At 43.0% G+C, this 21,932-nt stretch overlaps 1 protein-coding gene across 3 annotated transcripts in view; it reads right to left on the bottom strand.

Annotated features, from left to right (window-relative positions):
- pde4d (phosphodiesterase 4D, cAMP-specific) overlaps positions 1 to 21,932 on the bottom strand; it is a 96,577-nt gene that overhangs the window by 9,107 nt on the left and 65,538 nt on the right. For all 3 annotated transcript variants that reach the window (XM_053420257.1, XM_053420258.1, XM_053420259.1), the window contains exons 2-6: positions 14,064 to 14,255; positions 10,648 to 10,684; positions 10,479 to 10,555; positions 10,159 to 10,208; positions 5,416 to 5,528 (exon numbers count right to left, since the gene is read on the bottom strand). In XM_053420257.1, coding sequence (XP_053276232.1) covers positions 5,416 to 5,528; positions 10,159 to 10,208; positions 10,479 to 10,555; positions 10,648 to 10,684; positions 14,064 to 14,255 — 469 coding nt within the window. The remainder of the gene's footprint in view (positions 1 to 5,415; positions 5,529 to 10,158; positions 10,209 to 10,478; positions 10,556 to 10,647; positions 10,685 to 14,063; positions 14,256 to 21,932) is intronic.

A 21,932-nucleotide genomic window follows, 5' to 3' on the forward strand; every position in this document is an offset into this window, starting at 1 on the left:
CAGGCATTTTGATAAATCAGCAAACGAAACCCCCCAAAAATACAGTTCAGGTGACAAAAGCCTTCGTCAGCTAGCGAAAACAAAAACAATCCGCAGCCCTGCTCGATAAGAAAACCCTCAACCCAAAGAGGATTCAGAGCTCAGTTCAGTGTAAACCAGCAGTAGCAGCGCTGTCGTCCAGAAATTAAGCATTGTGTTCCTTTTCTGCAAATATCCACGGAAACGAGCCCATGTCCCAGGAAGCCGAGAGGAGTTGCAGGAATGAGACTCTCCAAAGATCCGACGAGAGCATATCGTGACCACACACACTGGGACGCACGGTGACATGTGCACGCGCTCACACACTCACACAGTCAGATACAGGGACACACTGCTGAGGCTGTGAATAATTGATGATGGAGCGGATGCTTGGTAGATGCCAAAGCACCAGGACAGCAAAACTAAATCTTTCCCCCCAATCAACAGCTCCCGAATAGGGCTGGCTGCCCGACTGCCTGCCTGCTTCTGTGGCTGTGACACAAGCTCCCATGTGAAGCGCACAGGCTGCTTCCATCGCCGTGTCACACTACAGCAGCAAATCAGGGCCAAGCAATGGAAGAAGTGTGAGCTCATCATAACCTCTGATTGGCTTGGATCGAAACAGTCCTGAAGTCGGCTGCTGCATGATTGGCTGGGCCTGAAGTCAGTTGAACCCCCCCCCTTCTTCCTTCAATTCCTGCAGTGCAGAGGGATGTGACGTTGTGTGTGTGCATGTGTATGTGCACACAGTACATGCATGTTTGTGTGTGTGCCAGACATTCATATAAGATGTGTGCGTGTATGTGCTTTTGTGTGGAGTGACCTAACCTTCTGTACAATACGGTTACCTCATCCAACATGACCCAATATTAAAAAGCTGAGGTCAGCTGTCTCACTATTCATGGGAGGGTTGAGTCACAGATGATGTTAATACATGAAAAGCCCAATCACCTTGTAAAAATAATGAGCGTCACAATCACCCGATGACGGCTGCGATGGAAAGAAAGCGTCCACAGAGGCGTGTGTCACTGAGCTCAGGAGGTTGTTGCTTTAGTTGAAAATAAGGATCAATACCTCACTGAAAGAAGAATCTTAATTTTCCCATCAGTAACGGCACAGATGCTCCTATTGAAAACACTGGCAACAACCATTTCCACAGCTACTAATTCAACTATATTAAACCATATCCTGCTTTAATTGAATCTTAATTGACCATGTGACAAATTTTAAAGAAATAAGTTTGTCTTTAGTGATAAAGCATAAACTGTGTGATCCACAGACTTTAACTGATTAATGATGAGGAAGCATGGCAAAACAGACTATAGAATTACATGTACAGGTGAAAATGTGAATATAATAGAATATCATTGGTGAGGGATTATTTTTTCTATGCTTTCACTCAATAGAGAACACATACTTTCATAATGATAGGTGACTCTTATTGATCACAGGCAGCTTCTGCACTAGAGGAGGTCTTTTCTCTCTCTCTCTCTCTCTCTCTCTCTCTGCATGTGAGGGAACATGTGCACGTCTGTGATGGCCCAGTGGATACATGGATTGAAAAGGGACCAAATCTGTCTCTTCCTACTTTACAACCCCCCCCCGCAGCCAGCCTGGCACTGGGTGTAATTTACAGCTACGCTGAAGCAGATGAGGCCACTGGCTCACTGAGATCCAGTGGCTTTGATTGACTCGGAGCCAAGCAAGACAGCACAGGCCCCCCCACACCCACACCCACCCTTCCTATCAACACAATCTCCCTCTTACTGTCACACAAACACACACACATATTGATGGCTTAGCCAAGAGGTGTGAACACAAACTCTTGGGTAAAAATTGGAAAGTGTCACACCAAGTATAGCTGTGACTTGTGTGTAATTTGTTGTTCGGCAGAATGACCAAAATATCTGCTCCCTGCTGTATATAGCCCACAACGCCTCCACATCTCTGCTGCAATTGTGTCTTTTCGCACTTTGCACGTTTATTCATTTATTGGAGAACACAGAGAGCTGATGGCCTCGACTGTTTTCAATGAATGTACGGCTGACTGTGAACAGTATGTAAGTCTGCTGTCCATTCATCAAAATGTGGAGAAGGAAATGCTAGAACACATGAAGAGTAATGGTAAAGGGTCAGACACCAGGGTGATCCACTGTATGAACTAATGATGAAGAACACTGGAGGGGACTGTGAGCGTTATATAATCCAATGAGTCAATGCAAACCTTTTTACATTGTATTAATACCATTTAATAATGACATTATCAAGAAGTCATTCAGATCATATGATCCTGAATGATTATTTATAACCTGTAGATTGTGTCTCTAAAGTAACAGGTTTCAAAAGTGAATGCATTATTACACTATATGTTGTCATTCTATGACTTTATAGTGAAGTCATGATGATGCCACCAGGATTCCTACCTTTTGTCCATTAATTACTTTCAATGTGTACGCATTAGGTTTCTGTAGGATCAAGAGATTCCTGTTTGAATTAAAACAATATAAAGATAAAAAGACAAGCTACAAAATACTCAAAGAGCCACTGTCATTAGTGGGGAAGTGACATACAACCTAATACTAGAATAAAAAAAGACAAACCTACAAGTAACTTGTTCAGTAACTAAACAAGGACTTTGTCCTACATGTGTTAGATTATCAACTGAAGTACCAAAGGACAGAAACACCTCTAAAACCTGAAAACAACTACAAAATGTCTTTCTTTTTGAAGCCTGATATTCAAACAGATTTCAAACACCTACTTCATTTTAGGAGCATTTGATCAAGATGAATAATAACTAAATAAAACGAATAACAGAGTCCACTATTATCAAAACTGAAGTGATGGATGGTGGATGGATGCTGAGATTTAACCCTCAATTCAGAAAAAGCCACTTCTTCAACAGATGTAAATGAGATCAACACATATAGGCGGTGGTCTAGTGGCAGAAACTTGGACTATGGGCAGAAAAGGTCTCTGGTTCGTCTCTGGTTCGACTCCACGGAGAAACAACAAAAACCTGGATTGATCTGTCCAAAAATCCAAGAGGATTCTCCCTACCCTGTCTAGTGCCCCTGAGCAAGGCACCTTACTCCCCCAACATCTGCTCCCCGTGCGCCGTACATGGCTGCTCACTGCTCTGTGTGTCCTGCACCAGATGGGTTAAAAGCAGGGGTTAAATTTCCCTACCTGCATGAGTGTGCACACTGTGCATGTCTGTGCATGTGTTTGGGACAAATAAATGTATCTTAATCTTAATCTTATAGTTTTAGAAATACCTATTAACCTATTTTCCCTGAGATCCTTTAGCATTAAAACAAATAATCAGGCATTTTATAAATTAAAAGCAGCTGAAGTCCATTAGTCTTCTGTTAAAAAATCGTACCGGTGTGGCTGAAAAGTCAGTTCAGTATCTGTAATGATCATGAGCTGATCATATCTGTTTTCAAACCAATTCCTGGATGGACTTCATGAGTGCAACAGTGTGCACAGCCAGGAAATCAAGGTTCAAAGGCAGATGCACGGATGTCCTGGATGACTCACAAATGGACACAACACGCATCCGACTGTGGACAACAATAAATATGATGTCATGATTACGCCATTAAGAACCCGCAAAATGAACCACAATGTATTTATTTGATGTAAAACTTTCATCATGCAAGGCAAACTATCCCGATACTTTCATTCCTTGTGCAACATGTATCTGCTCAACTGGAAATGACGATACCAAGAGCACTGAGATATATGACCTTCACCTGGTTCTATGTGTTGCGCAGCCAGATACACCTCAATCAGAAGCACTTTAATAAAAAACTAAATTCAAATCAATACAATTTATTTCTAAACCAGAAACCAAGGTATTTCACATCCTTTGTCTCCCCAGCTGGAGCTGCTGAGTCCTGGAAAATCTATACCCACACAAAGATTTGTGGTGTAAACACATGTAGGTCCTAATCTAGAACCATGAGCCACCAGTGCAATAATCAGCTCAAGAGAGCGGTCTCCATCTCAAAGACACTGTTAGAATGAACTGTAGTGGCACCATGTTCAGAGGTGACATGCATGAACTACATAATGCGACTGCTAAGGGACACTACAGGAGCACCCGTACAGGTGCTGACTGTCACCTGACATCACACACTGGCTGCAAATGACTGCATTTGTATAAATTTTACTTCAAGAGAATTCCATGTAATAGTTTTTCCCCTGATTGATAAATTAAGGCAGCTTAAGGAAAGGCTGTAGGATACAGACACCAAGTCGTGGCTGTGTGGCAGATGTATTGACTGTGTTACCTATGATGTGGGTGTGTGTGTGCGTGTGTGCAATATAGCGGGGCTGGTAGGACCCGTGGCTGTTGCCATGACAACCAGAGATAGCTGTCCTGGTGAGCGATGGTGAGACAGGGCACGGTACAGGTCCTTTTTGCCTTTTTTAAATGAGGTGGATGTTCCGGTCATGCATGTGACTGTGGTAGCTGTGAGTGTGTGTGATTCCTTTGTCTGTCTGTCCTCCCTGCCGCTCCTCTTGGTCCATCCCCCCTCTTGTGACATCACAGTGTGTGACATCACCAGAGGCCAAAGCTGATCAGCATTCAGAGCAGCACAGCAGCTTCCCTCACACACACCATAGTTAATATATATATATGAAATATATATATATATATACGCATATATATATATATATATATACGTGTTATATATATATATGTATATATACACACACATATATATATATACACACACACAAAAGCATGCACGCACGCACACACACACTGGAGGTGACTGAGCGTGCTCACGGCACATCTCTTTCCCTGCATGACGATGCTATCGCTCAATTAAATGGACAACACACCAGTCCAGAGTATGCATTAATGGCTGAGGGCTGAACAGGTGTCACTGCACATTGTGTAAATATATATACTCATAAGCTCTTCAGGCTCAAATAAATATGAATAAGGAGTGAGACTCGTTGGTAAAGGTGCAGGTCACAAACCCAGGAATTTTGGGGTAAAGTTAACCTGTGAATGTAAAACTGTTAGCAGCTAATTCCTGTGTCAGATGTTGAAACAATCTCAGATTCTTCCTGTATCTGTAACAGACAGTGTATGATGCATTTAATAGTGTAAACTTTAGAAAGGTTCAGCAGATATATTGCATCATATATATGTACCTCTGGCACTGGACTACACTTTAAATCCTTGAATTAAGGTTCAATTGCAAACCCCGATGACACGAGCGACAAAAAAACCACGACAGTGAATCCTGGGTAACAGCTTCAGTATGTTTCAATATAGAACACAGACAACGCAGTTCTACTAACTCCACTGTAAAACTTCTTTTAGATGAAAGCTTTGTCTCAACAAGTTGGTGTGAACTGTGCAGCTCTTCTTACCTTGTTGGAGGCCATCTCGCTGACTGAGTGTCTTGTCTGCAGCGTCTCCAGCTGGTCCAGGCACCAGTCCAGCTCCTCCAGGGTCTCAGTGGCCAGTTTCTGGTAGGCCTCCTCTGCAGGGGCAAGACAGGAGGGCAAGGGGTCAGTAAGGGCCCGCTTCAGAGGGCTAGTGGACGGTCCAGGCCCGGGGTCTCCCACCCCACAAACTGCTAAACTGGGATACCCCGAGTAGACACATGGGTGACTCTTCATACTGGACAGCTGGGCCAGCTGTGCGGGCCTGGGAGTCGGGCCTTGTTGTCCTGTATCCTAACCCACAGATGATCAGCTGTCGCAAAACTCCCTTGGTGAAAAGACGCCTCCTGTGCAGCGCTAAAGTTCAAATCCTGGTAAGAATAAACCAGATATAATCCCAGGGAGTACAGTTGCAGGTGGCGGATGGCAAACGGCCACCTGGAGTCAGCTCTGGGCGTCCAGATGAGTGTTAACAGTGAGGAGACCACAGCAGAAAATACAGAGGGGAAACCACAGAGTGAAAAAAGCAGAAAATCTCACACAGACAAACTCGCGCAGACAGATTCCCTCTCTATCCCTCCTGCACAGCTAACGCACAACATTCAGTGATCTCGGTGTATGAGCTTTACTCTGTCATTCACAAGAGACATGTAATTCCAGTCATGTAGTAGGATGAACAACAGTCTGCTTAGCAGGCCCATGTCTGCCATAGGAGGGATGCAGGGAATAGAGGGTCGGAGGAAAAGAGGATCCAGTGAGAGGCTCAGAACCGGTGAAGATCCATCTCAGTGGTGCCGGGCACGGAGCAAACATGAGACTGCACACAGACGCAAATATACACACACACAGTCAAAATGCTAACCATAACACATCATGGTTTTGTCTCCACAGCCTCTCTGCCAATAAAAACATCCATGGTATCCGGGAGGCAAAAGTATAATCCCGTGCCGGCCAGTGTTTCCTATAGATGCTGTGTGTGTGTATAGGGGGTGAGCTGCTGTTGCTTTGGCGTCCCTGGTAGCCAAACGTGCTGCTCTCCCCAAGCTGTACCTAAAGCCTGAGAGGACTGCACTATGGATGGGGAAGAGGGAGTGACAAGACGTGGAGTGGAGTGATGGAGGAGGAGGAAGGGGAGCCAGGGCAGAGCGCTCCCCTATACTGTGTGCATGCATCCAGATATGTGTTCAGCATACAAATACACCCAGGTAAACAAAACAGATGGCTGCAGATAGGGTGAAGATAGCAGAGCTGTAAGCCCCTTGCTTTCTTTAAATCTGAAATTGAAAGGACATGCCTCTCTCGGGGTCGGTTCCCTGTACGTCAACAGAAAATGTCACCTTGTCAGAAGCCGATTAATATTGATGCCCTGACTAATTTGGGAAAGCACAGGGCTCTTAATGCTCTGTGATCTGTGTGGCTGGAGGGAGGGGCTGGGCTGGGTGGAGGGGACACTTTAGCTGTAATTCAATTACACAGAAAACAGTGGCTGATTCAAATACAGGAGGAGCTAATTTAATCACATGACACCCCCTAAACAAGAAGTTAGTCTTTAGATGTGTCCTAAAGCTTCCGCAACACATTCCTCATTTAGGTCCAAATGCACCTTGGCCACTTTAAGTAAATGGGATGTTGTAATTTGAAAGTAAAGGATGCAAAGTTTAGGTTGCATGAGCTCCTGCATCTTTCAAAGGTCTTTCACAGTTTATAGTGATGGATTATTATATTCGAATTGTGTAGTAGGTTTGGAAACATGCAGGTGCCTTCTGTTACCATGCAGGTCGTCCCACTGTACGAGCCCAGCCTCTAACATCTCTTAACTTCTTTTGTCACCTCATTTTCTCAACAGTATCCCCTCCTTTCTCTTTCTCTCTACCCTCATTGTCTTTGGCAAATCTCTCCCTCCCTCCTTCCATTAGTCCCCCTCCACTCCCACACGCTTCGTCTCCTTCGCTGATCTCAGAACATCCTTCCTCCTCCTCCTCCTCCTCCTGCCTCTTTTGTCTCCTTTCTGTCTCTACCCTCTTTTCTTTCTCCGTCTCCCTTTCTCTCTCTGTCTCTCTCCCTGGTGTGGTGTCAGTGGTTGGGGTGCTACTCTTTCTGACAGCAACTGCACTGACGTCAATGACATTCTTCTCATGCTTAGTGCGACATCAGACACCGGCGCTCGGAGAGGCCACTCTGCTGCACAGACGCACGGCTGCAGCCAAACTACGTTCCGGAGCAGCTCGGCACTGAAGTCGGACTCTGAGCGGGAGAGGACAAGAGCAGGAGGAGAAGGAGGAGGAGGAGGAGGAGGGAGGGTAGAAAGGCAGAGAGCTGCAGAAAGGAGAAGAAAGGAGAGCTTGCACTTCTAGAAAAACAATAACTATAATGGGATTCCATTACTTATAATTCTTCTGCTATTTCTTAATGCCCTAATGTTAAAGTAGCTTGAATTTGATCACAGTTTAAGATTTAATTACATGGCAAATAGTTATAGTTGAATAAAGTAAAGGTGTATAATATTACTCATGCATTGTGAGTATTTAGTATTTTGATTGTCATTAATCTAAATGTGATTTAATGGCATATACAATCTTGTGTTAAAGGTACAATATGTATCCTTGGCCACTCGGGAGGCCCTCAATTAAACAATATCAAAATAACTTGTTTGATGATGCCAGCGTGACGCAGGCAGTAGTCACGTCCATGGACGACATAACACGTATTAAGGGTTAATCACGTTTCACAGCAAACGGCAATGAATAATTCTGGTCTATTACGAGTGACTGATACAAACAGTCGAAGGAAAAACCTGACTGGCTCATTTGCTAACCGGCTAGCAGCGAGTTTTCCTTCCTAATACATTGTTGATCCCAGAAACTATAACAGAGACAAGCAAAGCCACTGCCAAAGCTGAAATTACACAACAAAAAGGCAACAAAAATGTAATGTCCCATTAACTTGAATAAAGGTTAAGCAAGTTTTAGATATTTCAACGACTTGTTACATATTATGTCTTTAATTTACACTTTATAAATAATTTAGGTTGCTCGAAAAATATATAATAAGAAATATTGGCAAATATTCTTCTTTAGCATGTCCAGTCTGCTCCATATGGAGAGATATTATTGTTCAGTAACAAGTGGCCTTATAGTTAAAATGTGTATCCAGAGTACAAAACTATGAAAAACAGTTTGGATTGGTCTACAGGCTGTTAGATGTTGAAAAGAATTAGGTACTATTATTTAAACTTCCTTCATTGTCTTTGTCTGCATGGCTTTGCCTCAGTAAGTCCTTGCATTACCAACGGTCAATATTCTCAAACAATCCAATAACCCCCAGCTGTCACCTATTTGTGACATGACCCGTTATGGCTGTGCATCAGTATGATTGTGTTCTAAATTTAGCACAATTTCCACACTTCCTCATCAAATACAGTATCTGCAGGTTGTGTTTCAGGAATGTGATTCTGTGGAGGAATATCTTGGAAGATCTACCTCAAATGGGGAAGAAGTGAAATGTTTCTACTTATTGTCTGTACGCGTGTTGTAATTTACCTACATACAAAACAAGGCTGAAATAATGTATGAATGGTGAAGGTCATATAGTGTCACCTGGAAACATCAGCGAGGTTGCAGTCATTCATACCGTTAAAAAGCAAAGTAACTGTCAAGGACAATTCTTTTCGATCCATTGAAGACTGTCTGTGCCACTTCCTTCTCAGAACAACTTCAGCTATACTGTGCAGTCCTCACTTATTGTCTGGTGATTTACAGCACATCAGACTCACAAGTCACGTATGACTACATATATATATATATATATAGTGGGTCATTGGATTGTTTCAGAATATTGACCATTGGTAAAGCAAGGACTTACTGAGGCCAAGCCATGCAGAGAGACAATAAATTAAGTTTAAATAATATATATATATAGGGCTTGAATAAACTTAACTGAAGTATTGATGAATCTTTGGTAATGACTAAAGTGATCAAACATGGCATTATGAAAGATGACTTGTCTCCCTCACAAAGATAATATTTATTCATGGGGATCAAAACTTTGTAGAAAACAGTCAAACAAGGGCTACTGCTAAGTATTCAGGCAACTGAACCAATGTTCTGTAAGATATGTTCAAAACCATGTTTGTATTCTGACCACGTTGGATATTATGTTCATCTTTTGGGCTTTGGCTGCACAGTATGTAACACATCAATATGAAAACATGCTGATATTTAGTTTTAACAACAAAAAACAATAATAGACTGCTAATGTCTACCAAAGCTGCATTACTCTGTGAACAATTTATTCAACGTTTATTGGGGGATTTAAAGTGCAGTGTTACCTCTAATGCAAAAATACTAATAATGTTAACATCAGCTATGAGAAAAGTTATCGTTTTCCCCGATCACACATCACATATCTCACACACACGCAAGTAAGCATGTATGGATGCAATAACCATAACCCATGTTTGCTTTGGTCATTGTTGGGGACATTACCCCTCTTGTCATTCATGTCCTGAAGACTCACCCTACCACTTATAACTATAACCACTATTTCCCTACACCTAAGGTAACCTTAACCCCTCAACCAAGCATCAACTCTTTCTGAATTGGGGACGCAGTACATTTGATAAAACAGTCTTTAGTCTGAGATATGTCCTAAAATGTAGACATAGACCCACACACACAACCACACACATTGAGGACGCACGTCATTGTTCCACTCTGGCTGTTCACATACCTGTGAAGGTGGTCTTGGTGATGGGGGGTTGGTTACACATTGGTGATCTCCTGTCATGATTGAAACAAAAGCACACAGTGAGACATTTTCTTTAACTAAAACAAAACAATCAATGCTTTACCCTCAAATATTTGGTATTAAACTCAAGCAGTGAGGAGGCACCATAAGGAGCACCAGGCTTCTACATAACTACTGTTGTTGTAGTACTCAATATGAACAGCAGGGGGCGAGCAAAGCCAAACTCTGAGTATTATGTGAATGACCTGAACTCACTGCCTCTCATTCAGGAGAACACCTCAGTCATGAAGTGGAAAACTTACTTGTTGGATGCTCTGTCTATTTGTAGATTTGTTAGTGCACCAAAGTTGTTCCGTACGGTTCTTAAACTGGCGAGGACCTGCAGGGATCACAATGAGGACAGAATCACACAGAGTCCAGTCATCAATGACAATATAAAACACGGAAGACAGAACTGGGGCAAGAGCTCACCTGTGCAAATGGCGTTACAATCATATCGTCACCATGACTGAAAGATAAGAAAGAGAGCGGCTTTAATATAAGTTGCAGGTTAATGTGATGCTGACATTCGACAACAGAGGAGTGTGCTCATCTTCTGCAAAGGTCAAAGAGGGAGGGGGGGGGGGGGGGGGTGACTTTGTTTACTCAAAACATCAGGTAACATCCGAGGCCCAACGTCACAAGGTGGAATAGTTTCACGCTCTTTCCAAAATTAACGTTGGATATGTTAATGTGCAAGTAACATAGTTGTGTTGAGGCTTCAGGGGTTTTAAGAGTGAGCTTTGAGTCAGATTCCTGCCGAGATGTTATGACTGCAAACACTGTGGACATTTACTCAGGTGACAGGAGTGAGTGAGTGTCACCCAGTCTCCGGTTACGCTGTACAAGACCACAGCCACGTAATGCACACACCCCCTGACATGTGGCACGACAGGCTTGGCGTGTGTCCTGTCACAAGACAAACAGAGCATGTTCAGAGTAAAGGTCTATACTGTATATCTGAGAGGGACCACAAGACAGATCAGACCACGTGTTCAGTAATGGCTGCTCATATTTGATCCAAATCCAACTTTTTGGGGCACAAACATGTACATTCTTGTTTTCCTCTGAGATATTTCTAGACTATATTCCTTTTTTTTAAATGCATTCATGTAATATCAATGTTGCTTATGAAGCTGTATACTAATTCCAGATCAGTGGCTGTCTGTCTGTGGAACGCATATCTCAAGAACCATTGATCTTATGGGCTTCATAAGTGTTTTGTTAACGGCCCATGGATGTGCAGCAATGAATTTGATGCGATTTGGATACTTAGGGGCGGCGGTGGCAGGGACTGATCTTCACTAATCAATTACAACTTTTACATTTTCAGAAAGAAAGCTGCGACAAGGGTCACCGCAGGTCAAGCACACAGCCCATTCCTAACAGGCAGATTAGAACAAGCCCTGAACTAGTTATCAAGAACGTCATAGAGAGAGTTGTTACGACATACAGTGCCTTGCATAAGTATTCACCCCCCTTGGACTTTTTCCCATTATGTACTGTTACTAACTGGAATTCAAATAGACCTAAATAAACTTTTTCCCGTTTGATCAACAAAACATGCATAGTACTTTGGAGGTGCAAAATAAATTTTATTGTGACACAAACAATAATGAGAACAAAAAAGTTGACATCTGTTGGGTGCATAAGTATTCACCCCCCTGTGTCAATACTTGGTAGAACCCCCTTTCGCTGCAATTACAGCTGCAAGTCTTTTGGGGTATGTCTCTACCAGCTTTGCACATCTAGAGATGGAAAGGTTTGTCCATTCTTCTTGGCAAAAAAGATGAAGCTCAGTCAGATTGGATGGAGACCGTCTGTGAACCGAAATCTTCAAGTCTTGCCATAGATTATCTATTGGATTGAGGTCTGGGCTTTGACTGGGCCATTTTAAGACATTAACATTCTTTAATCCGAACCATTCCTTTGTAGCTCTGGCTGTATGTTTAGGGTCATTGTCCTGCTGGAAGATGAACCTCCGCCCCAGTCTCAAGTCTTTTGCAGACTGCATCAGATTTTCTTCAAGGATTTCCCTGTATTTGGCTCCATCCATCTTTCCCTCTATTCTGACCAGTTTCCCTGTACCTGCTGAAGAGAAGCATCCCCACAGCATGATGCTACCACCACCATGTTTCACTGTTGGGATGGTGTGCTCAGGGTGATGGGCAGTGTTGGGTTTTCGCCACACATAGCGTTTTGCATTGAGGCCAAAAAGTTCAATTTTGGTCTCATCTGACCAGAGCACCTTCTTCCACATGTTTGCTGTGTCTCCCACATGGCTTCTGGCAAACTCCAAACGGGATTTTTTATGGATCCCTTTCAACAATGGCTTTCTTCTTGCCACTCTTCCATAAAGGCCAGATTTGTGGAGTAGACGACTAATAGTTGTCCTGTGGACAGATTCTCCCACCTCAGCTGTGGATCTCTGCAACTCCTCCAGAGTAACCATGGGCCTCCTGGTTGCTTCTCTGATTAATTTTCTCCTTGTCCGACTCTTCAGTTTGGGTGGACGGCCTCCTCTTGGTAGGTTTGCGGTTGTGCCATATTCTTTCCATTTTCTTATGATGGATTTTATGGTGCTCAGAGAGATGTTCAAAGCACTGGATATTTTTTTATAACCTAACGCTGCTTCATATTTCTCCACAACTTTATCCCTGACCTGTTTGGTGAGCTCCTTGGTCTTCATGATGCTGTTTGCTCAGTAATGATCTCCAACAAACTCTGAGTCCGTCACAGAACAGGTGTATTTATACTGAGATTAAATTGCAGACAGGTGGACCCTATTTACTAATTATGTGACTTGCAAATGTGACTTGTGAATGCAATTGGTCGCACCAGATCTTTGTTAGGGGTTTCACAGTAAAGGGGGTGAATACATATGCACTCAACACTTTTCAGATTTTTATTTGTAAATAATTGTGAAATCCATGTAATATTTCCCCCCACTTCCAAATGATGCACTATTTTGTGTTGGTCCATTACATAAACTCACGATGAAATAAATTTTAATTTGTGGTTATACCATGACAAAATGTAGAAAAGTCCAAAGGGGGTGAATACTTATGCAAGGCACTGTATCTCAGGTTTACTTTGTATAAAATTGAGCAGGAACAAAAAGATGCCTAAGGAGAATGAATGAAAACTTGCAGTAATGGTTTTTAACACGGTAACTGGATTGTGGGTCTAGGTCAATAAAGGGTCACTGGTTTATTACTACAGGGCGAAAAGCAGGAGCAGTGAGCAGGAAGTCTAAGGTTACTGCAGGACGTTATTTTTCAGCCTTTTGTCTATTTGTCATGTCTTCCTGCAACACGCTGGATCGAAATGCCAGGATTTCAGTCAATATTTTATTTCCTGTAGCACTCAGGATACAGTGGAGGTAACTGGAGAGCCTCCACTGGGTGGGCTACCGTCGTATACACTGAGCCAGAAGATGCCTGCTATGTTTACATTTTAATTCTGAATTTACACAAATCAAAGGCAGCGCAGAAATACACTTAATTTTCCTGATGAGTGATACTGACGTAAGCAGCAAATTGGAAAATATCACAGGCACATGACCTATGCTTGTTGATACTTTGTCACTGACCCTCCTCATTTGTGATCCTGGATGTGGCTAAGAATAGCTCTGACACTACACAATCAGCTGTTGGTCATGCACACTTCCCACCAGGGCCAAGGCAATCAGCGTAGCAGCTTCAAGAGCGGGTGTGATAAACATCCAGCTATGACACACGGCCCCAGAGAGGCAGAAAAACAGCAGAGTCCACATTCGGCGCAACAGGGATGTGTCTGTGTGCATTCTATGAACATTCAGGTGGAAGCAACAAATGTGGTGCACTCACATGTCACTGGCAATGGAGGAGTTTCGGGACATAGACTTCGGCGAGAGGTCATAGTCACTGTCGGAGCGGTAGAGGAATGACTCTCTCCGTTGGCTGTGGACAAAGTTGGCCTGCAGGATGAGGCCAGAGCCCGGGCTGGCCATCGGGTCCAGGGGGCTGCGACCTGATGACGTGCCATTGTCCACATCGAAGCTGCACATGCGGAGAAAGAAAAAGAGAGAGGTTCACAGTTGAAAATAGAATTAAAACATTGTTTTGATGATATCTGACAGGTCGAGTAACATTTGTGATCATGATGACTTTGTTGGAAAATATGATACAGCATATCTGCTTTTTTTTTAACAGTAAAAATAGAAGGGGAAGGATACAGCTGCCATGTTTACTGAGCCTTGATTTCAAGTGACAAGTTTCCCCAGGGTATTTTAAAGATGCAACCTCGCCAGACTTAATTTTAACATGTCTCAGTGCACCCCATGAATGCATTAATGCTTCAACATCATTAACTTAGTGAGGTCTGCAATAGATCGCACTGTGATGTGGTGTAACTCATTCGTTCATGCCAAAGTGAATCACAGGTTTTATGCAAACATTAATGACATTTCAAAGGTCTTGATGCTGCGGCAGCTCAGGCTTCATCTTGCATTTCTATATGTTGCTGTGATTTTGTTCCATGCTCACGAGCAGTGAAATTCACAGCACGGCTATGTTGTGCATGACGTACACAGCTTACGAGCCCAATACTTGGCTCCAGGCACTACTCGGCTGACGTAAACCTGCTCATAAGCTCGATGCATTCAGATTATAAATCAGCCACTCGCTCATTATCTGGCTGATTATTGGAGGATTACGAGTGGCGGTGTATTACTTGGCACAACATCAGCAATCAGAGCGACTGCAGGAGAATATTCAAATTTATCGACGTAGACTTTGTGCTGTACGTTGATGTCAAAGCGGCGCACAGGATCCACAGGGAATACCTCTGCTGGGTCAACGCCCCTGAGTCATGGCTGAAACTTGTCCCTAAACCACTGACACCATTTCCCACTGGGATGTCACGGTGAGCTACTTAGTCTCCTAGGTGATGGTTCACTCAGGTGATGACTAATGCCCGTCACCAGGGATATCTGCCTCATTGCTAGAGCTCCTGAGCAATCCTGTAATCCCGTCTGGTGGAGGATGCTAAGGTCAGGGGTATTCCCCTCAGCGCGACATGTACTACTCACGGGGATGACGTCCCCTTTGCCGTCATCATCCTGACTATAGCCACACATTTAATAGTGTTATCTATGACACCCTGCTCATTGTGTGTATGCTAATGAGAGTGAAAAATGAGAGGCAGCCGGACAGCGAAGGTGAACATGTGAAGAAGACACTGCCAAACTAAAACATCCAATTAAACACAGTCATTACACAATAAGAAATGACTCAAATTGCTTTGTGTTCCATTGCTTTGCTCCATCTTGAGTTTGTATGTTTTTCTTCAGGGTATTTCACATTCTCAGCCACAGACAGGTGCAAGTTATTTCAATTTAAAATGTGTTTCACAAGTTGAAATTTGTGAAAATACGGGATTATGCTCATGGTTTTTGAACGTGAATGTTATGTGAGAGCGATTTAAAGAGGAGAAGAAGTCAGAGTCAGAGTTTTCCGTCCCCATGGCCATATCGCTGACACAGTCCTCGGCTCAGCTTTACACACCCCGAGCTACGAGCATGTATTATGGATGGGATCTGTCATTACCACACTCATCATCCCATCCATCTGTGTGAGTCAGTGTATCAATGATGTCCATTCAACGCAGTCTAGTTTCGACCTAGTTTCGGTTTGGTTTCGACCAAGTTTTGGGATCTAAGGTCATTGTTCTTCCATCCTGTATCCATCCTGCTAGTCTGACACACCCCTTCACAAAGCAAAGTAGAGTGAGAGTGAAGCGGGAAGCTGTTGACCAATCACAACAGAGTGAAATACACTCAGAAATACATAGCAGACTGGGCTTTATAGGGATGGGGTCCTTAAAGAGACAGGAGATAACCAAGGGTTTCAGACAGAGGCTGAAAAGAGGGCCTGCAGCAATGGACGGTCTGACAAAAGTTAGGTGTTTTTTCTCAAGATAAGAGCATTCAAAGCAAATTAAGATTATGAACCTGAATATGTGCATAGTATGTTTCTATAAAAATACTAAAACTGTTAACCCCGAGTTAACTACAGCATGAACAATCCAGAAAAGAAAAACAACTTCTTACTCCTAACTCTACTCTATAGTGTGGTTTCTTCTCCTCACATCAGAAACAAAAGGTTTGCCCTGAGCATCTCACACAGCTACGATGATAAACACAGGACATGCCAGACATATTTTCCCACAACAAATAATTTGCTAAACTCTGTTCTATCTCTCTCTGTGATCTCGGAGTAGCAGGACCCAAGTGAGGCAGTGTGAGCTTCAGTTGTGGAACGGGATAGTTTGGCCGTCTGCCTGATGACTTAGGAAAGGGCAATCATATTGTCTTCATCCTTCTCTCTGACTAGCTCTTACAAACACACGCAGAAAGAGAGAGGTAAGGTGTTACAATGACTCCGGCGACTTTGCTCCATCTATAACCTCAAACCGACTTAATCTTGCTCCTGTCGATTCATTCGGTTAATACTTTTCCCATCATTAGGTCATTAGGAAACATACAGTACAGAAGTATACTTTGTGATCATTTGGTTTGCTCGAGAGTTTATGAGGTATTTAAACACATTGAAAAAAAGTCCCACATTTTGTGCGCACGCAGATAACACACAACATGAGACAAAACGTGGCGCGATGGAAACGATCCGACCTCATTGAAGAGTAAGTAAAGAAATTAGAGCGACAGAGACAACCACACACACACACACACACACAGACACACACACAAGCACGCACGCTTTAACTTCCTTGTATCACAAGAAGCAACGCACTGTTTATCCATGAACACAATTTTTTATTCAGCAGGTTTTTATAAAGATCAATTCTACATGTGAGTGATTAGAAAAGAACAGAGGAGCAGAATCCCTTGTTGACCAAAGTTGAGTAAAAATAATAGTCTCATTATTCGCAATCGAGGTATTGATCTGACGTCATATCACCCAGCTCTGTCTGACACACATCACGACAATCTCTGTCCCCCGGAGTCCTCTCTATATTTAGCACAAGATCAAAAACATGTCACTCTAAACCAGTTTCATCGTCACACACATGGACACACACTCATAAACAACCACCAGACCATACCCTCTTATCACATGTTGGGATCCATCTGTTATAGTGAATGCAGGTGTGAAAGCCGGCAATTACACAAATCCTGTACAAGTTGACTTTCCAGGCGTAGGTTAGTCGGTTCTACTTCAGTAATGTGGGATGAGTGTGTTTCTGGACGTGTGCATCGCGTTAGCGAACAGACAGATATGGAGAGAGAAAGTGAAAGTTCAGAATAATTGAACCGAGCATATGTGTAACAAGTGATCCATTGTCACGACTGACACTGAATCTCTGTAGAACCTCGGACACGTAAATCCCCTCACAGTGTGTGTGCATTTGCGACACACCCTTTTTGGGAAAGACACAAACAATCGTTGCCACTAGCATATTGCACCAGCGATGACATCACAGCGGGAGGACAAAAAGGCGGGAAATGTCAACACCCCGAGGGCTGTGTGTGGTGAGAGTCAAAAAAAACAACGAGTATAACTCACAAGAGGATATATGGTTGGGATTGGGAGGTACACCCCAGGACCACATAAAGGGATAGTTCACCCAGAAATACAAATTCACTCATTATTTATTCACTCCCATGACAATGGAGTGGTAGGCTAAGTGCACGAGCAGTCTGGAGGCCTGTAATGTCTTTCTTTTGTCTTATTGCGTCTCGAGATAGGTCACTAATGTCTTCAATTGTATTGGAATCGGCTGCTACACTGTTTACCCCTGAATCTCCAAAAGTGTTTTGTGGACTCAAACCCTTCACCCAACCCTCAATCAACATAGTGGTGAGTAGATCGTGAGTGAACTTTCATTTCTGGGTGAACTATCCCTTTAAAGGCCGAGATAATGAGGAAGATTTTACCCAATACACAGTTTACCCAAAAAGGGAATGATCCTGAACCGAGATATAACGATGGCAAAGGAAGTTAATATTTGATGTGCAAACACTGGGCAGATGACGGAGAGCTCTGCCAGGCGGCTCCAGATATCCCATCTGCTGACAGATGGGACACTTGTCCTCTATACGTCTTCTTCGTCATCAGAATGATTCACACTAACTATTGCTAGTTTACCAACCCTGGCTCCATATTTTTTCATACTAGAGCAACCAAGTGGAGTTTACACTACACTTTACATAATATCTGCAAATATGGTCAAATGAATCTAGAGTACCAAATATAATGGAATTGAAATACAAATTTTAAATTTTAAAGTTTTTAAACCAACTCCAGCTGCCAAATTACTTTTTTCAGATTATTTTCTGCATCAATTTTGACGAATAGCATTTTACTTCACTTACATCCATAAACTGAAATTATTACCTCAGCCAAGGAGTATGTTTGTCTGTCTGACTCAGCGGATTTACGCAATAACTATTCCAACGATTCCCGTGAAATTAGGTGGAAGGATGGAACATGACTCAGGGAAAAACCGTGTACATTTTGGAGCAGATCCAGAATCCCCAAAAAAATTCCCCAATTCCTCTAACGTGGCAAGATAGAGCGTGAGCCTATTTATGTTTATAACACTAAATACTTCAGGGGGTAATCATAACCATGTTTAATTCAGTTGAACTAACGAGAATGATCCTGCTATGTAGGTAAGTTTGGTCATGATAGCTATTCAAATAAATTTCGATTTATAAATTTCTGTACTTGTAAGTTTGGACTGTAAGCTTCCTGCTTTTAGTGTTAAACCGATATAATCAACTTGAATGTTCTATGCAGCGAGTGTATTACCGCTACAGGTCTGCATTACACTTTGCAGACCATTATGCTAGATGACTTGAAGAGCTGATAAATAACTTTGCTGTAATCAAAGCTGGCTCTCTGGGAAATGAACTCTTGACAGATTAACTGAAAAAATAGGCCGACAGAGTCACGTTTTTTTTTAACTACAATAGAATGCGTGAACAGAGAGGATGACCTACAAGGAAAGAGTTTCCCACAAGAGTAGGGTTTCATGTTGGAGTTTGAGCAGCTGGAAAATAAAGGGGATGGTTCGTTGGCAGAAACCCTTTCAGATCCACTGTAACACAGCAGTGTTGTGTTATTCAAAACTGATGAGAAGTGGCTGATGTGACTTTAAACTGTAGGACACTGCAGGGTCACATACAGTATGTGCCTATGGAAATTGCACAATTCGAACTCGCTCTCTCTTTCTCTCTCTTTCCCCCCCTATCACATCTTTCTCCATCTACTCACTCCTTCTCCATCTGTCTGGCTCACGCACAGTCGCACACACAGGCGCGTATACACGCACACACAACCTAGATGACATAGATCAATGACTCATTCATTTGCATCCCTGGGTCACTCGAGCAGTGATACCCGCTGGAGGAGTTGACGTGATAGAGATGTTAGGAGACGTTCTGGAGAAAGAGGTCACGGCACAAGCGCCTTTGATAAATAATCAGCTGAGGGACGAGTAGTGAGTCTCCGTTTTCCAGCGCTCATTCAGAGCTGCTGTACCAGAAAATGTCCATCAGTGCCACCACAGTACGTCATGTTTGAGTCTGTTTCCGAGGAGGTGCAGAGTGTCGCTAAACATTTCCTCTTCACCTTGAAGTAAAACTGGGATCAACCTGAGGAAAGATTTAGAAAAAGCTACGAGGAGCACTTTGTCCAAACAGAAGTGTGGATCGGATCAGAGCTGTGAGCTGGAGCAGACAGAGGGAAGACGACACTAGATTTATTTTGGAAGGCTGCTAGGACACAGAGGGGAACAGTTAGAGGAAGGACAAGAAGAGGCATGTCTGAGCAGTTTGTGTGCGCTTGTGTGGGTGTGTGTGTATTTGTGTCTATTTGTGAGTATTGGGAGGAGTGTGTTCACCCTGGATGCAGGCACGTCGGTACGTGATCACGAACATATATGTAGTAACCTTGACCACGTTCCAAATGCAAACCAGCAACTCGTGATTTAAGACCAAAGGTGACGCGCGCGCGCGCACACACACACACACACCCACACAGACACAGACACACACAGACACAGACACAGACACAGACACACACACATCAGACTAGATGACACATTCAAAGCATAGCAGCTAGGTTGATTTAGTGAAGTTAATAGAGTAAATATTTCTGCTTTACACACTTATATGTCTCGAAGTTTATGTAAAGCGTAGATGAAAAGTTGGTGTCCCATGATTGATTATTTACTCCTTCATGCTGACATTCCTTGAACTGATGGACTGAAAATAATTTGTTTTGGTAACAACACTGGAACTAAGATATCATATAAGCAGAGGTTTTAATAAATTTGAATCTCTGCATCATATTTGTGCTTTAAAAATGCAAGGGCTACAAATGTCATAGTAACAAAGCCTTGATGCCTTGATAAACTGTTGTGTAGCTTAGTTAAAGCGGTAAAGAAACATTTCACAAATAAGTAACTGTAATGTATGTAAAGAATCAATTTCATGGTCTAAAACTCTCTTTAATAATCACATAAATAAATCCTTAACGTTCATGAACTTCAAATTATCACCACTGCCCTGAGCATATGACAAGTCATCAGGGCAAAACAATGTCCAAATGTCCGTCAACACGAGTAACAAACACCAGCAGGGGCCAGCAGCCACAGGACAGTTATGGCAGAGCAGATAAGTGACCGACCACTCGCTGATAACTGAAGCACTCCCTCTATCTGGCTCGTATACTCATATACACCCCTTCACAGTCACATGTTCACACATGAGCAGAAGCAACCAAACACACACAAGTGAAAACTGACACCCGACAGGCAGCCAATGGTACGACAATCGATCCATGGCAGAATAATCGAAAAAGGGATCTAATTCCACACGGGACAGACAATTTTACAGATGCTACTGTTTCAAAATGCAGCTAATAATTAACCTACAGGACGTAAAAGAGAGGAAAGTAAACATTTTCCTCCCTCTTAATAGATGATTCCCTCTTTTGCTTGCTTTTTCTCTGCTTCTGGTTTTTTCTTGCCCTGCGAGGTATGAGCAAAGTGGATCCGTCACTTCAGCCTTTACACAGCTCTTTGTCCGTGTTGTCACTGGACCATTCAGAAAACTCAGTCAGTCGTGAGACAAGTCGAAAAAGAGGTCACCATGGCGATGCGGCGTCACATCTCGGATCCCGTGGTTCAAAAGCAAAGCAAAGTGACCCAGCTCTGTTCCCACATATCCATACAGGTCCACTTAACCATGAGGCTATATTTAGTCTTATTCATCTTCTTAGGTCTGCATTACTTAAAAGGTCTCATCTGGTAAAAATGTTGGATAACTGCACTGGAGCCCTAGGAGAGGCCAGATTAAAGTGTAACCTTCAAGATTTACTGCCTGTCTCACAGAGCCAGCTGAGGAGCGACAAAGGCCAGATGCATCCACTCGAGTTCAAAGTCACACATTCCTCACTTCTCCATGCTTTATCTCAGCGCACCTTCACGTCACTCGGGTTTGAAGTGAGGACGAGTTCTCCGACGCGGACACAGTGCTTGCTGTAGAGATATACGTCCTCGAATGCCACTACTAATAGGGGTGGAGGAAACAGGATTTCGCTAAACATTCCGATTCCCCATCCTCTCCAAAAGTCGAGCCATATTTACTTGGCTAACATTCTGATGGACGCTTTACAGTCTCCGTACGCAGACACTGCATTTACACAATT

This window comes from Pleuronectes platessa, chromosome 4 (genome assembly GCF_947347685.1).
Source record: "Pleuronectes platessa chromosome 4, fPlePla1.1, whole genome shotgun sequence".
NCBI classification, from domain to species: domain Eukaryota; kingdom Metazoa; phylum Chordata; class Actinopteri; order Pleuronectiformes; family Pleuronectidae; genus Pleuronectes; species Pleuronectes platessa.